The 13,788-nt window shown below is 39.8% G+C and overlaps 1 protein-coding gene across 1 annotated transcript; it reads left to right on the forward strand.

Annotated features, from left to right (window-relative positions):
• The first annotated feature begins 5,625 nt into the window (after positions 1–5,625).
• LOC133451348 (phospholipase A and acyltransferase 3-like) lies at positions 5,626–13,570 on the forward strand. Its single transcript, XM_061730320.1, has 6 exons — positions 5,626–5,668; positions 9,330–9,385; positions 9,927–10,035; positions 10,220–10,470; positions 11,141–11,225; positions 11,339–13,570. The coding sequence occupies exons 1-6, from the start codon at positions 5,662–5,664 to the stop codon at positions 11,407–11,409; spliced, it is 579 nt and encodes a 192-aa protein (XP_061586304.1). The 5' UTR covers positions 5,626–5,661; the 3' UTR covers positions 11,410–13,570.
• Positions 13,571–13,788: the final 218 nt, after the last annotated feature.

Genomic DNA, 13,788 nt, shown 5'->3' on the forward strand with positions numbered 1-13,788 from the left:
AAGGTAGGACGTGTAAACCAGAGGGGGGGGGGGGGAATCCCCACCATCCCCACTGGCAAATCACACCCTGCGTGTATATATCACGACCACGTATCCCAGCATCAAAATTTTGCAATTTCACATTATTGAAACGTTGCGATTTCACATTATTCTGGCGAGATCTGAAACAACTTCCCAACAACGAGGAGTGTGTGATTATGTACATTCACTGAGTGAATATTATGAAAGCAAAATATATATTTCTCGCTAAAAATGTAATCAAAACGCAGTTTTATGCAGAAACTAACTCAAAATATTGATTTGACAAAAAAATGAGAAACGTAGGCAGGGTACGTTTTTAAGTGAGACTGGGTTGGCGTCACATATAGCCGCAGACGGGATTACATTGGACCCTATTGGAGTCTACTTGCATCTGAAAGAGACGCAGATGGGTACCTTTTGCGTCAGTAGGTGTCGCTCAAGGTTCCTGACCAGGCGTCGGTTTTTGACGAGTTAGGAGTGAGACTGTGTTGGTTTTTCTGTGTTGTATTGTGTCATTGGTGAAGAAACTAGTGGCTTCTGCCATCCCCACCGCACCTGGGCGGTTTGCCCAGGAGATGGGCCGGGATGATGAGTGGGTTCCTCCTTTTGTGGGAGAAGAAGAGCTACTTTAACTTTATATTCTGCATTAATCCTTCCTCAAGCTGATGTTTTCATTTATGCTGTTCTGAAATTGTATTGAGTTATGTCCTGTTGACGAAATGAGAGGGAGTCAAGTATTAGCCCCGTGTTACGAAGGGTTAATACATGGAGAGTTATGCAGGGACATATGGGAAATTTTGTCACTTCTTTTTATGATTTTACCCTTTTCCCTCACATTTTATCCTTACTGCTTGGTAACACGGTGCTTTTGATTTTTCTTTTTTTTTCTTCTCCTTTTTCCTTCAGAATCAGAATCAGAATCAGAATCAGAAAGGGGGTTTATTGCACAGTTTGTTAACACACACAAGGAATTTGTTGTGGTGATTGGTGCAATACAGTAAAAATAAAAATAAAAATAAAAATATAAAAGCAAACAAATATATGGAGATAAACGTGGACTATTCATGGACTATTGTGCTAAATGTGATTTGCTTTGTTATTGTTTAAAGTAGATTAGTTTATATTTCATTATGGGACTTTCCCCTTCATATTGGGGTTTTTTCCCCTTTCATTTAGGTTCAGTGTAGATAAATGGAATGAGTCTTTTACCCTCCTCTTGTCTAGTGGAGGGAGGGGTTTTGGCTCTTCTGTACCCGTAAATAATGATCCTCTGCCGGGGTTTTTTTTTAACTCCCAAGTTGGAGACTGGGTGTGCTAGCGTTTGGCTGGTGCGGGGCAGAGCATAAGGTTCCCGGGGTAGGTCATTGCAAAATTGACCTTTTTTATTATGGTTTAGCATAAAATACTAAAAAGGGTTGAATATAATGCAAAATTTTGGTATAACAATGTTTTTTGCCTTGTATGCTTTAACACTAATGCAAAAATCCTGTTTTCAAGTGAACATTCCTTGGCGAGGTCATGCTCCTTTGACACAGAGCCTAGCACGGTTGCCAGGGTGATATTTTGTCTAGTTGTTCCCAGCCTGGCCATTATAAGATAGCGTGTGCTTAAACATTGCTAGGGCATTACTGGCTGACTGAGCGTCTGTTCAGATCGTCACTGTGTGACCTTCCATTCATTGAATGTTTCTCTCTTCATTAAAACTCCAGAAAGACAGCTGAGTGTGTCCTGACATTCATTTTTGAACACCTTTTCTGAACGAACAACAATTTTTGCCACCACACTTACTGTACCTAACCGAGCTTAAGTCCTTAGCCAAGTTAAGTGGCATCGTGTATGAACAGGTACTGAAAGAGATCCCAGATTAGTGAGGACGTCGGAGATATGAGCCCTGTAGCTGAAGAGGTTTCTCCTACACATGTTGAGATTACCGTCCAGACTCCACAGCTCATTACCCCAACGAGCAACAGTCCCCCGTCTTATACTCAGATCTTCCTCTGAGAGACATTGACCTTAAAGCCACTAACTCAGTCCTGATCGCTAGTGAAGGAAGAGCTTTACCACTTCCAGTAAGTGACATGAATCCCCCAGAAGTACAGGAGGTCGTGGTTGAATGAATGAATGAATGAATGAATGAATGAATGAATGAATGAATGAATGAATGAATGAATGAATTTATTTCAAACATGTATATAAAAAATAAAAAATAAATAAAAATAAAAAATAAATAAATATATAAATATATATGCTACATAGATAATAGATAACATATATATATATATATATATATATATATATATATATATATATATATATATATATATATATATATATATACACATATATATATTTATATTATATATGTTATCTATTATCTATGTATTATATATATATATATTATATATATAAGTAATTAAATGTAAATTTACTACAAATGCAACGTTGGAAATTGGTCTATAATTAGCTAAAATGTCTGGGTCAAGAGAAGGTTTTTAAGTAAAGATTTAATTACTCCAACTTTAAAAATCAGTGGTTACATCCTAAGTTCAGGGATAAGTTGATCTGGTCCAGTTTTGTCGCACCAATAAGAGAAAAACATTTTTGAGTAATTAAGTTCGTATGAGTCTAACAGACATGGATGATTTATCTCTAGTCACATCTCTGCAAACTGAAATAAATATAAATCCATGTGAGTGAAGAGGAGGTTAACTGACCTAGACTGTTAAATCCTAGTTTGTTTGTTTTTTAAAGTTCGGAAAACAGTGAAAATAATTATTGGATGAGTAAAGTAGGAGATTCAAGGTAAAAGTCTGGTTTAAGTCTGGATAAAGTATTTTTTATTCTTATAAGTTTTGTTTTTGTTTTGTTCTATTTTTATTTGTTTTATATAAGGAATAAATATTAGTGTAAGAGTGTGGCTGTGGGAGTAGTGGACTGTGATAGGCTGAGTAGAGAACAGAAGGTAAATGACACTAAAGGTAAACTTCCTCTGGCTCCATCTGGTGGACAGAAGGTAAATTACACTAAAGTAACGACCAACTCCCCCATGTGGAGAGGAGGGAAACTTCCTCTGGCTCCATCTGCTGGACAAACGCTGGAAATGCATTACTTTATTCAAATAGTTAAAGGTATTGTGACATCATTTTTAACATGCTTTTAACACTATAAAAAGTCTTGGCCAACATCCCTCAAATGTGTCTAAAAGAGTGTAACAAGAAAAACTTCACTCTAGTACTCTTTTCCTGGCTTTTTATTACAGTGTTTTTTTGCACCGTGAAAAAATGCTTCCTTTCCCCCCTTTCCTGTCAATCATTGCTCCGCTCCTCCTCCAAACCTCCTCCTCCTCCAGCCATACGCTCACAGCGGCGTCGGAGAGTTAAGCCGACAGGCGAAGCATGCACGGAAAAGCTGCACGGCGAACCACAGCAAACAATCATAAAAATAAAGCCATGTAAGCAGCAGTGCCCCCTTGTCTTAAGTCCAGTCAGTGGCCGCGGGTCTTCTTAGCAGTTTTCCTCCGGTGATTAGAACAAAAGAGGCTCTAAACAGCTCTGTGTTAAGCCTGATTTATGGTTCCGCGTTAAATCGACGCAGAGCCTACGCCGTAGGGTTCAGCGTACGGTGCGCGTCGCCGCGTAACCCTACGCCGTAGGCTCTGCGTCGGTGTAACGCGGAACCATAAATCAGCCTTTATGGTGCGCTGGAGAGGAGAGGAGACAGGGAGCTGGGTGGAGGGGGCAGTGATTTAGCGGGCCCTGACGTAACGGCCCGCCACCAAACCAGATGAGCCGTTTTTGCACAGTTATGCGGAAAATCCCAGAAAGCACACAATACACTGAATGTTAAAAGTTCGTTGTTTTTTGGGTGTAATTGATGTCAAGACACCCAACAAAACACAAAAAATCAAGAAAAATGTGTTTTTCATGTCACAATCCCTTTAAAAAAAAAGGCGGACATACACTTGAATTGAATTTACATTTTATTTCTAACATGAAAGAGAAGTGACTACAAGACAAAACAATAATAATAAATAAATAAATAAATGTAAATAAGAAAACGAAAACATGCATCCACCATAATTAACCTGCTCGAAGTAAAAACTGAATCCTACCCCCTAAACTATAATCCGTTATGATCAAAATTAATTTAAGGAATACAATGGTTTCTCTAACTTCAATAAAACGTGTTCAGCTGTCATGAATAAAATGACCATTTAAATAGAAACCTGTCTCCCTGTTTTTACAGACTCATTAAACCGAAGTCAGTTCACTTCATTCATGTTTTATTTTCCTCAAAAATAAATTACATGCAGTTTATTATATCAGGAAAATGATTAAAATACATGATTAAAATAAAATCAAATGATTAAAATAAATCATGATCATGTTAGTTTACAGATGTTTGATTGAAAGAAACTTAAACTAAATCAATGTTTCACATCTGAAGGTTTTATGAACCACAGTTAAGAATTATAAAATAAACATACATACATATACATTTAGAAAAGGTTTACAAAGATATGAAGCAACAATTATAAAACATTTGCTCACATGAGAACCAGCTGTGTTTTTACACATTTAAACAGTTTTTCATGTTTTAGTATCTTTTAGTTGCAGTTTGTTTAAAAACTCTGATCTTTGGACTGAAATTTGAGAAGCGACTTATAAACTCTGACATTTGAACACTTACAACATTTACACGGAAGTATGTTCTTTAATACCGATTTTATTAAATCGGTGGTCCGCTGGTTGTATTGGAATCTCCCTGGAATCCCCCAAAAATGTCAGATTAAAGAAACTGGTGAGGAGAGAAGTCAGAGGACGTGCAGTCTCCATCCTCCAAACATCTCTGTCCGTCTCTGCTTCGTCTCCTCTTTTTATTACTTTGGGAACGTCCTGGTTACACCAGCACCAGCAGCATAAAGGTGGGGGTTAAGGCCGTACAGGGGGGTTAGGGTGGGGGTTAATAATAAATGATTAGCTCACAATAGAAGAATACTATCAGTCAGGTAATATCTCCAGTCCAGGATGCAGTCAGGCCTCGCCCTCCACTGGATGTTGCTTCCCTGCCTGAAAGAACACTTTCACACACTAACCATAATAACAGGACGTGCGCTACACCAACATTCCTCTGGTGTGAAACTGCAGCTTCTGTTAACACATATAAAGCAAAAAGCATAAGATTAATGTTCAAAGTTATGGCATAATCAGGACAAATGATAACTTCAACACATATCTATATCTATATACAGAATTATTCCAACAAAAATGAAACACAAAGTGCTTTACATAAAACATTAAAAAAAATAAAACATATCAATGCCGCCCCCCCCCCACACACACAGACACACACACACACACACACACACACACACACACACACACAGACACACACACACACACACACACACACACACAGACACACACACACACACACACACACACACACACACACACACACACACACACACACACACACACACACACACACACACAGGTGGGTGTGGATATGGCTGAGCTTTGAGGGGATTTCATGATATTACGTAATGAAAAGGAGGATTGTTGTTAAAGTTATAAAGAGCAGGAACTTTCAGTTCAGTCAGTCCAGCAGTTCCAGCCGTCCTGAATCCTCCACTTCATCATGTCTTGTAAGTCTAACAAATGTTTATTCTTTACTCCATTCCTGGATCGTTCTGTTTTATTTTGAAGGGTTGTGTTGATTATTTGTTAAAAGGGACTGTGTTCTGTTTTTATTCGGGGAATAAATGTTCCCTGAGTGATCCAGACCAGCGGTCCCAACCTGTCCTGCATGTTTTAGATCAGGGTCCCCAAACTTTTTTCAGTGGGGGCCACATCAACTTTCCTTTCTGTGATGGCGGAGGTTAGTCTATAACAGGAAAGGATACGGGCCAGGGTAACAACCAGTATCATTGTTGAGATTATAATGATAATTTTTTGCAGCTGCCCTTCGTTTGGCTTTGGCACCACCTGTTGATGCAAAAAAGATAATAAAATGTCTTCACATGTGTTTATTTGAAGTACCACAGATACATTTATTTTATAGAACATAACAACAGAATCTGATGGTAATATTGAGGTAAGAATGAGGTGATGTGATTTTGTAACAGGAACAGTTGAGTTAAGAAACGGTAACTGTTTTGTCTTTACAGGTAGTGAAATAATAATAATACAGAATAATAGTAAATAACAAACAAACAGGTATAGTAGTCTTATCTAGGTGAGCTGGCTTTATATTCACAGATTAAAAACGAGTTATCAACAGGTAAGTAAATAATAATAATAATAATAATAATAATAATAATAATAATAATAATAATAATAATAATAATAATAATGTTTTAGGTGTTTATGGTTCTATTCATGGGCGTCAGTTTGATTTCAGAAGTGCTGGGGACATTTACCATGAACCTGAGTAAGGTTTGAAAAGTGATGGGAACGAGCTAGGCCCATTACTTCCGAATTGAGGTTTCATGATAAATAATAGGCATTGCATTAGATGATGCGTATTGACGCAATATTGTCCTCATAGTAAAAGCCATCTGCGCGGTCTTATTTAGGTCGTCGGAAACATCATGGGTTGGGACAATTCGTCATGAGTAGGCCCTATCCGTATTTCAAAATCCGCATTTCAGTACAAGACACGATTTGGGTAATTGCACAGCCCTTGACACACCAACAAATCTCAGACAAACCTCGACCAAGCAAGAGCGCATCAGGAGACGTAGCCTGGCAAACAGCCCCTGCCCTTACAAAGTTTTCAAACATTGCCAGGCTATGAAACGTCGGGCAAGAGTGAACGAGCAGCAACCCCTCTGTGAAATAAGTTTTCATTAATTGTCTGAATACCCAAGAGGCCAAGACCGTCACACGACACAAACAAATCCAGGAAAGACAAGCATTCCCTTCCGGGCTTCTCCCTCGACATCCATTGGCGTCTGTGTGAACAAACAACCATCGTCAATGGCTAACAACACACACATGACACATGGATGGCCGGCCAGCTGGGGTTAGCTGCCAGCAGCTGCCCGGTCACATGAACAATCCCCATTACACTACAAGCTCGCTCTTCTGAAAACAAAAACGGCTGGTACATCCCAAATCGTAATTTTACACACATTAACCTTCTTCTGGGCGAAGATTTCGCGTTAAAATGCAAGTTACTCATCAAGGTGCTAACTTTAATTGCTTTATGATCTGATGGCTACACTGAAAAGTGAAACTTGTGGTTGTGACAGAATCTCACCATGGTAGCGTCAGTGTAAGAAGCTGGAACAATAACCAGCTGCAACTGACATACATAAATACATCACCTGAATACACATGAAATCTTATATTCCAACATCTAGCTAGCCAACGGTAAATAGTTAGGATGTTAACCTTGCTACCTAGCGCACTTTGCTAGCTGGGAAACTAACCACCTGCACCTTTTTAACAGATAATTGTAACGTCTACAGGCTTCGCCCATGTTTAACCGTTACGATTTTCACAAATCACAAATATTGTTTCCAAAATTAAACAACCCACCTACCTGTTAAGGCTCCTGTCGTGTCATAAAGCATCACTCTTCAAGACATTCGTGCACATTCCAGTTCCAGTAGCACCGCGCTCCTGCCCTCGAATGTTGACGTGTGTCCATACTCTCCCTGCGTGTGTCGTGTTTTCCACACTCGGTGTGGAGCGGGGAGGGGTAGCCTGATTATCATCCACTTCCAAATCACTTCTGTTCCAGACTTGCTGAAGGTGTTGCGTCACTAGGAGGGCGAGGCCTGGCTAGGGGAGGGGCGTTCTTGAGCAGCTTCTGCACCAAAATTCAGCTTCTGCACCAAAAGCGGCGTTTGCACTTTCTCTACTTAGTTTTTTTTTTAAGTGGTGGGGACAAATCTGCTCGTCAGACAAAGTGGTAGGGACGCGTCCCCACCGTCCCCGGGGGAAATGACGCGCCTGGTTCTATTGTATTCATTCCTGTGCTCCCCACAGGGGGTGTGGTTTAAGGTTAATTAACCACAGCCCCAGCTTCGGGGTTGTGTGGTTTAGGGTGATTAATAATGGCCAAGAAGTAGTTTAGAGTTGTTAATAAACCGTTAAATGTTATTGATAAACCTTTGGGGATGGGGCCATTTGGCAGGCATTTTGACTTAAAATGTATATAAATCACAGCTTCATGAAATTTTAATATGTTGTAGTCCTGGTCCAGATCCAGGTCCAGGTCCAGGTCCAGGTCCAGGTTTCTTCCTCCTAAAGGGGAGTTTTTCTTGCCACTGTTTGTCTTAAGGTTTTTCTCCCACTAGGGGAGTTTTTACCTCCATTGTTTATGTAATAATTGATCGGGGGTTTATGTTCATGTTCTGGTTCTGGAAACATCCTGGAGACAACTATGTTGGAATAGACGCTATAGAAATAAAACGGAATTGAATTGAATAGATAGATAGATAGATAGATAGATAGATAGATAGATAGATAGATAGATAGATAGATAGATAGATAGATAGATAGATAGATAGATAGATAGATAGATAGATAGATAGATAGATAGATAGATAGATAGATAGATAGATAGATAGATAGATAGATAGATAGATAGATAGATGGATGGATGGATGGATGGATGGATGGATGGATGGATGGATGGATGGATGGATGGATGGATGGATGGATGGATGGATGGATGGATGGATGGATGGATGGATGGATGGATGGATGGATGGATGGATGGATGGATGGATGGATGGATGGATGGATGGATGGATGGATGGATGATTGATGGATGATTGATGGATGGATGGATGGATGGATGGATGGATGGATGGATGGATGGATGGATGGATGGATGGATGGATGGGCAGGCGGGCGGACAGATAGAGATGGATAGAGAAAGAGAGTGTATACATACACCTTCATTTGTATGTATGTATAAATATATATATATATATATATATATATATATATTTATATATATATATATATATATATATATATATACAAACAAACAATAATTCCTTTGCTGATCAAAGTGAATATTCATGCTTTACTATATTAGGATTTATAAAACTATATTTAGGAAAAACTAATTTTTTAACAGTTTCAGTAATTTATTTATTTGCTTTAATTAACTTTACAAACTTAAAAAAATGTTTGTACGTACATATAATTGTTTCGTATATACCGTACGAATGCACAAATGTGTGGAAAAAAATATATCTGACATTTTAATAGCAAAGAAGTTTTTAGAGATCACAAACTTAAAAGATGTGTTTGATGTTCTGAACTCACTTCTGGTGTCTGTTTTAGATTCTTTTCCAGTTCCCAGCACCCTGGTCGCTCCAATCAGGAAGTTCAAGGACAAGGTTTGTAAATTTAATTTTTCTTTTTTCCTTGTGTGGGGGGAGGGTGGGGGGGGTCTTCTGCATAAAAGTCAATAACCAGTCTCCTCTCTATTCTTTAATAGTCTCCTCTCTATTCTTTAATAGTCTCCTCTCTATTCTTTAATAGTCTCCTCTCTATTCTTTAACAGTCTCCTCTCTATTCTTTAATAGTCTCCTCTCTATTCTTTAATAGTCTTCTCTCTATTCTTTAATAGTCTTCTCTCTATTCTTTAATAGTCTCCTCTCTATTCTTTAATAGTCTCCTCTCTATTCTTTAATAGTCTTCTCTCTATTCTTTAATAGTCTCCTCTCTATTCTTTAATAGTCTCCTCTCTATTCTTTAATAGTCTTCTCTCTATTCTTTAACAGTCTTCTATCTATTCTTTAATAGTCCTCTATCTATTCTTTAATTTTGTTCAACTCCAGTTCAAACCAACAACTGGGTCGACTGGTTTGTTTCTAACATTGTTTCAGTTGTACAATCTCTTCATTGATTGATTGATTGTTTTTATCCTAATTGAAGGATGGAAAGGAGCCCAAACGTGGAGACCTGATCCAGATCTTCCGTCGTTTGTATCAGCACTGGGCTGTTTATGTTGGTGGTGGAGACGTCGTTCACTTCAAACCAGCTGGTGAGTTTCCTCGTTCCTCCAACAACAGACTGAAACAAAACCAAACAAGGTTTCAGGTTGTTCTCTCTGCTCACGGTGTGAATCAGCAACAGAGCAGACGTAGAACCATGTCAGCATCTTTAGGTGTCAGCATCATCTCAGTGATCTGCAGCTGAAACTCTTTTCTCCATGGTTGGTCCTTTAGGGCGAGATGGTGGTGATATTGCTTGTCATGGTAAAGGCCAAGTGTTGAAGGAGAACTGGGAGGACGTGGTGGAGAACGACAAGTGGAGAGTTAAGAATCGCCTGGATAAGAAATACAGACCTCGTCCAGCTAATGAAATCGTGGAGGACGCCTGTTCTATGTTGGATGAAGAACCGGAGTACAACCTGGTGAAGTACAACTGTGAACACTTCGCCAATGAGATGCGCTACGGCAAGCCTAAAAGTCGGCAGGTACATTAGAACATGTTTCTCCTGGTGGTTTGTGTTAGTGAGAGTCCGGGGTGAAACCCTCCACGCCACTGATTGGTCGGGGGGCGGAGCCGTCAGACGTTTGAATCAGGAAGCGGGAGTCAGCGCGAGAACGATTGGCGACTCGTGGTGATTTTATTATGCAGCGCAAACGTCTGTTTGGTGATCCAACTCTGAGGTGCAGATGTTCATAAACCTGGTGGCTGACGAGAGAATTAAAAAAGGGATGTAGACGGAGATAAGGAACGATCAGATCTACCAGGAGCTCTGTTTTACTCTCAGCCGCTCGCGGCTCCGGCTGATTTCTGATCAGCGCCGACACGAACAAAGCGGTTGCACAATCGCGTACGTCAGAGCAGCTTCACCCCAACCTGCCCACTTCTCCCCAACCCTCCCACTTCTCACCTGGCTGTGGAAAAACACACGAGGACAAAACGGGTAGAGGCGAGACGAGCCGAGTCGGGCTGAGTAAGTGCTAGTGGAAAAGCACCATTAGATCAGCAGACGTGGTTCCAGCACCACTCTGGTCTGCTGTCTCTTATCTTCACATGAAGAGAAGATGTGTTGCACATAAATGTTCAGAGTTGTGGATCGTTTCTGAAGGACATGAATCATCTTTTTTTGTGTAAACATGTTCTTGTTCCTCCTGCAGGTGAAGGCTGCAACGGCAGGAATAACAGCAGCATTACTAGCAATAGTACAAATAACATTAACAATCTTGGGATACTTTAAGCAAGGTAAGACATTAAAAACTAAGAAAAAATAACTTGCATATCAATCCATAATTCTTATCATGAATCATGGACAAGAATCTTATTTTGTGTAAAACCTGTTCTTGTTCCTCCTGTAGGTAAAGGCAGAAGGAGCAGGGCCCTTGTGGACAGCATCGTGCATGATCAGTCATTGGCCGGGTTTCCCTGATCCAACCTCTCTTAAGGATTTAAGAGAGGTTCAAAAAAGGTTTCTACTAAGAAGGGACCCTAAGATACGAGTGTTTCCCAGATGACTTCTTAACACCGTCCTTTAGTTTCGCTCTTTTAGAAGCTCTTTGGAGCAGCTGTCCACCACCACGGTTCTCAAACCAAATCAATCGATGCCAGGCAAATCGATCACCGATCACTATCAGCGCATTTTCAGACGTAGCACTGCTACCTAACGCACTAATTCCCTGCTGCCTGTGCGTTATGTGAATTATGGTTCCGCGTTAAATCGACGCCGTAGCCTACGCCGTAGGGTCTGCGTTGGTGTAACGCAGAAACATAAATCAGCCTTGACTGGTGAAGAGAGACGTTGCAGTCGCAGCGTCGGCGAGCCGTCAGATGATGATCCGTTTATCACTATCTGCGGGAATTTTACACATCGTCTCTCAAAGAGTCCGATGGTAGAAATCTAACTTTTCTGTGCATATTATGTCCACCTGCGCTGAGAAAACAAGTCAGAGCGTCTGCCTCGTCAACTTCACATTGGAAATGTCATGTGGAGTTAAAGCATCCGTCCAGTGTGAGGAAATATCTGCGAGTCCTTGACAATTAAAAAAGTTCCCAGAAAGAGCAAGAAGACCCAACAGCCCCAAACGACCCCAGTCCCACTGCTGATAGTTATGATGATCGTTTTATTTGTGCGTAATGCATAAAACATATACAGGAACACACTTGTTATTCCTTATTTTTCTTTTTTTTCCCCCCTTTGCTGTCACCAATGAATGCTAAACAATATAAATCTAAAGTATAAAATAGATCAAAATGAGTGCGTGTGTATTGTTTTAATATCTCATTGCTTGGTGTGATATTGATTTGCCTGACGGGGCTGGATCTGTGAGTCTTTGTTCACTAAGATGGTTGTAAAGACTGGGTCAGCAGCATCTTTCATTTCCTTCTAAATGAAAGAGATTCTTAAGCTAAGAGCAACTCTGGGAAACAGGTTTTTCTTTCACAGACTCCTTAAGAAGGTTTGAAAGAAGTCTTTTGTTGTTAAGAGCTTCTTAACTGATCTGGGAAACCGGGCCATTAACAACTAAGAAAATGTAACTTGCATATCAATCCATGATTCTTATTTTATAAAGTTTGGTCAAATCCACATGATCTAACTTCAGAAGTGAAGGTTCCAGTTCAGACTTATTGGAAACAACTTAATCAATAATGTTTTCTTCTTCAACTGAGGAGGAGCATGATTCTTATGTCAAAGAAATCCAATATTTCATATGATATAAACACTAATATTATTGAGGCTGATCAGATGAATCAATAATAAAATTCATACATTTAAAATGAATCCTTTCTTTGTTTTGTTTCATGAAAGTACTTCAACGTATTATTTACACGGATCTTTAGATGTTCATTGATGCTGGATTTCTTTATCATGTTATTGAATATGTTTCCATGTATTTCAGTCCTGATTATATCTGATTCCTGAATCTGAATATTCAAGATTAAAGATCATTTCTGATCACATACATAGACAGACACTAAACCAATGTTTTAATCTGCTCCAAATATTGTTCTATTAAGTATGAACCAGGTGTTAGATAACAAGCAGGAATGAAGCCCATTCCCAGCCATCCTCCCCATCTCTCTGCTGGACTAAATTAGGAGTATTATTGATGGCATTGCGCACTGTACGGTGCGTGTCGCCGCTTACCCTACGCCGTAGGCTCTGCGTTGGTGTAACGCAGAACCATAAATCAGCCTTGAGCAGCTCTGAGGGGAGACGGGAGGGGAGGAGGGGGAGCGGGGCTGCCGGGCCGTGCTGGGAGTGTCTTGATGATTTGCAATTACAGGCTGAGCCTACCATTCGTTTTTGAACTGTAAAAAGTGGGGGGGACAAAAACATGATTTTGAAAAGTGGGGGGGCATGTCCCCCCTGTCCCCAGTGGAAATTGCGCCCTTGCCGCAAGTAATAATCTAAAAGTGAAGAGTTTGTATCGCTCACCTGCACAAACTGTTTTCTGTTTTCAATGTAGCTTTTTAACCAGTTTAGCCCCCACCCCTCTGATCCCATAACTTTCCAGTTTTTGTATTAAAATATCATGATTTATTGTGTCGAACGCCTTCTTCAAATCAATAAAAACACCCACTGCATACTTCTTATTGTCAATTGTGCTTGTTATCTCTTCCACTAAATCCAGTAAAGCCATGGCAGTTGATCTGTTTGTTCTGAAGCCATACGGACTGTCTGTAAGCAACTCATATTTTTCAATGAAGCTGTCCAATCGTGCAACAAAGAGTTTCTCAATTATTTTAGAAAACTGGGAGAGAAGTGAAACAGGCCTGTAGTTAGTAAAAATATTGTTTTCTCCAGCTT

Source organism: Cololabis saira, chromosome 9 (genome assembly GCF_033807715.1).
Source record: "Cololabis saira isolate AMF1-May2022 chromosome 9, fColSai1.1, whole genome shotgun sequence".
Taxonomy (NCBI): domain Eukaryota; kingdom Metazoa; phylum Chordata; class Actinopteri; order Beloniformes; family Belonidae; genus Cololabis; species Cololabis saira.

Coding starts and splice junctions, on each gene's coding strand:
- LOC133451348 (XM_061730320.1), top strand. Junction 10,471..11,140: donor GCAAGCCTAAAAGTCGGCAG/GTACATTAGAAC, acceptor TTCCTCCTGCAG/GTGAAGGCTGCAACGGCAGG. Junction 11,226..11,338: donor CTTGGGATACTTTAAGCAAG/GTAAGACATTAA, acceptor TTCCTCCTGTAG/GTAAAGGCAGAAGGAGCAGG.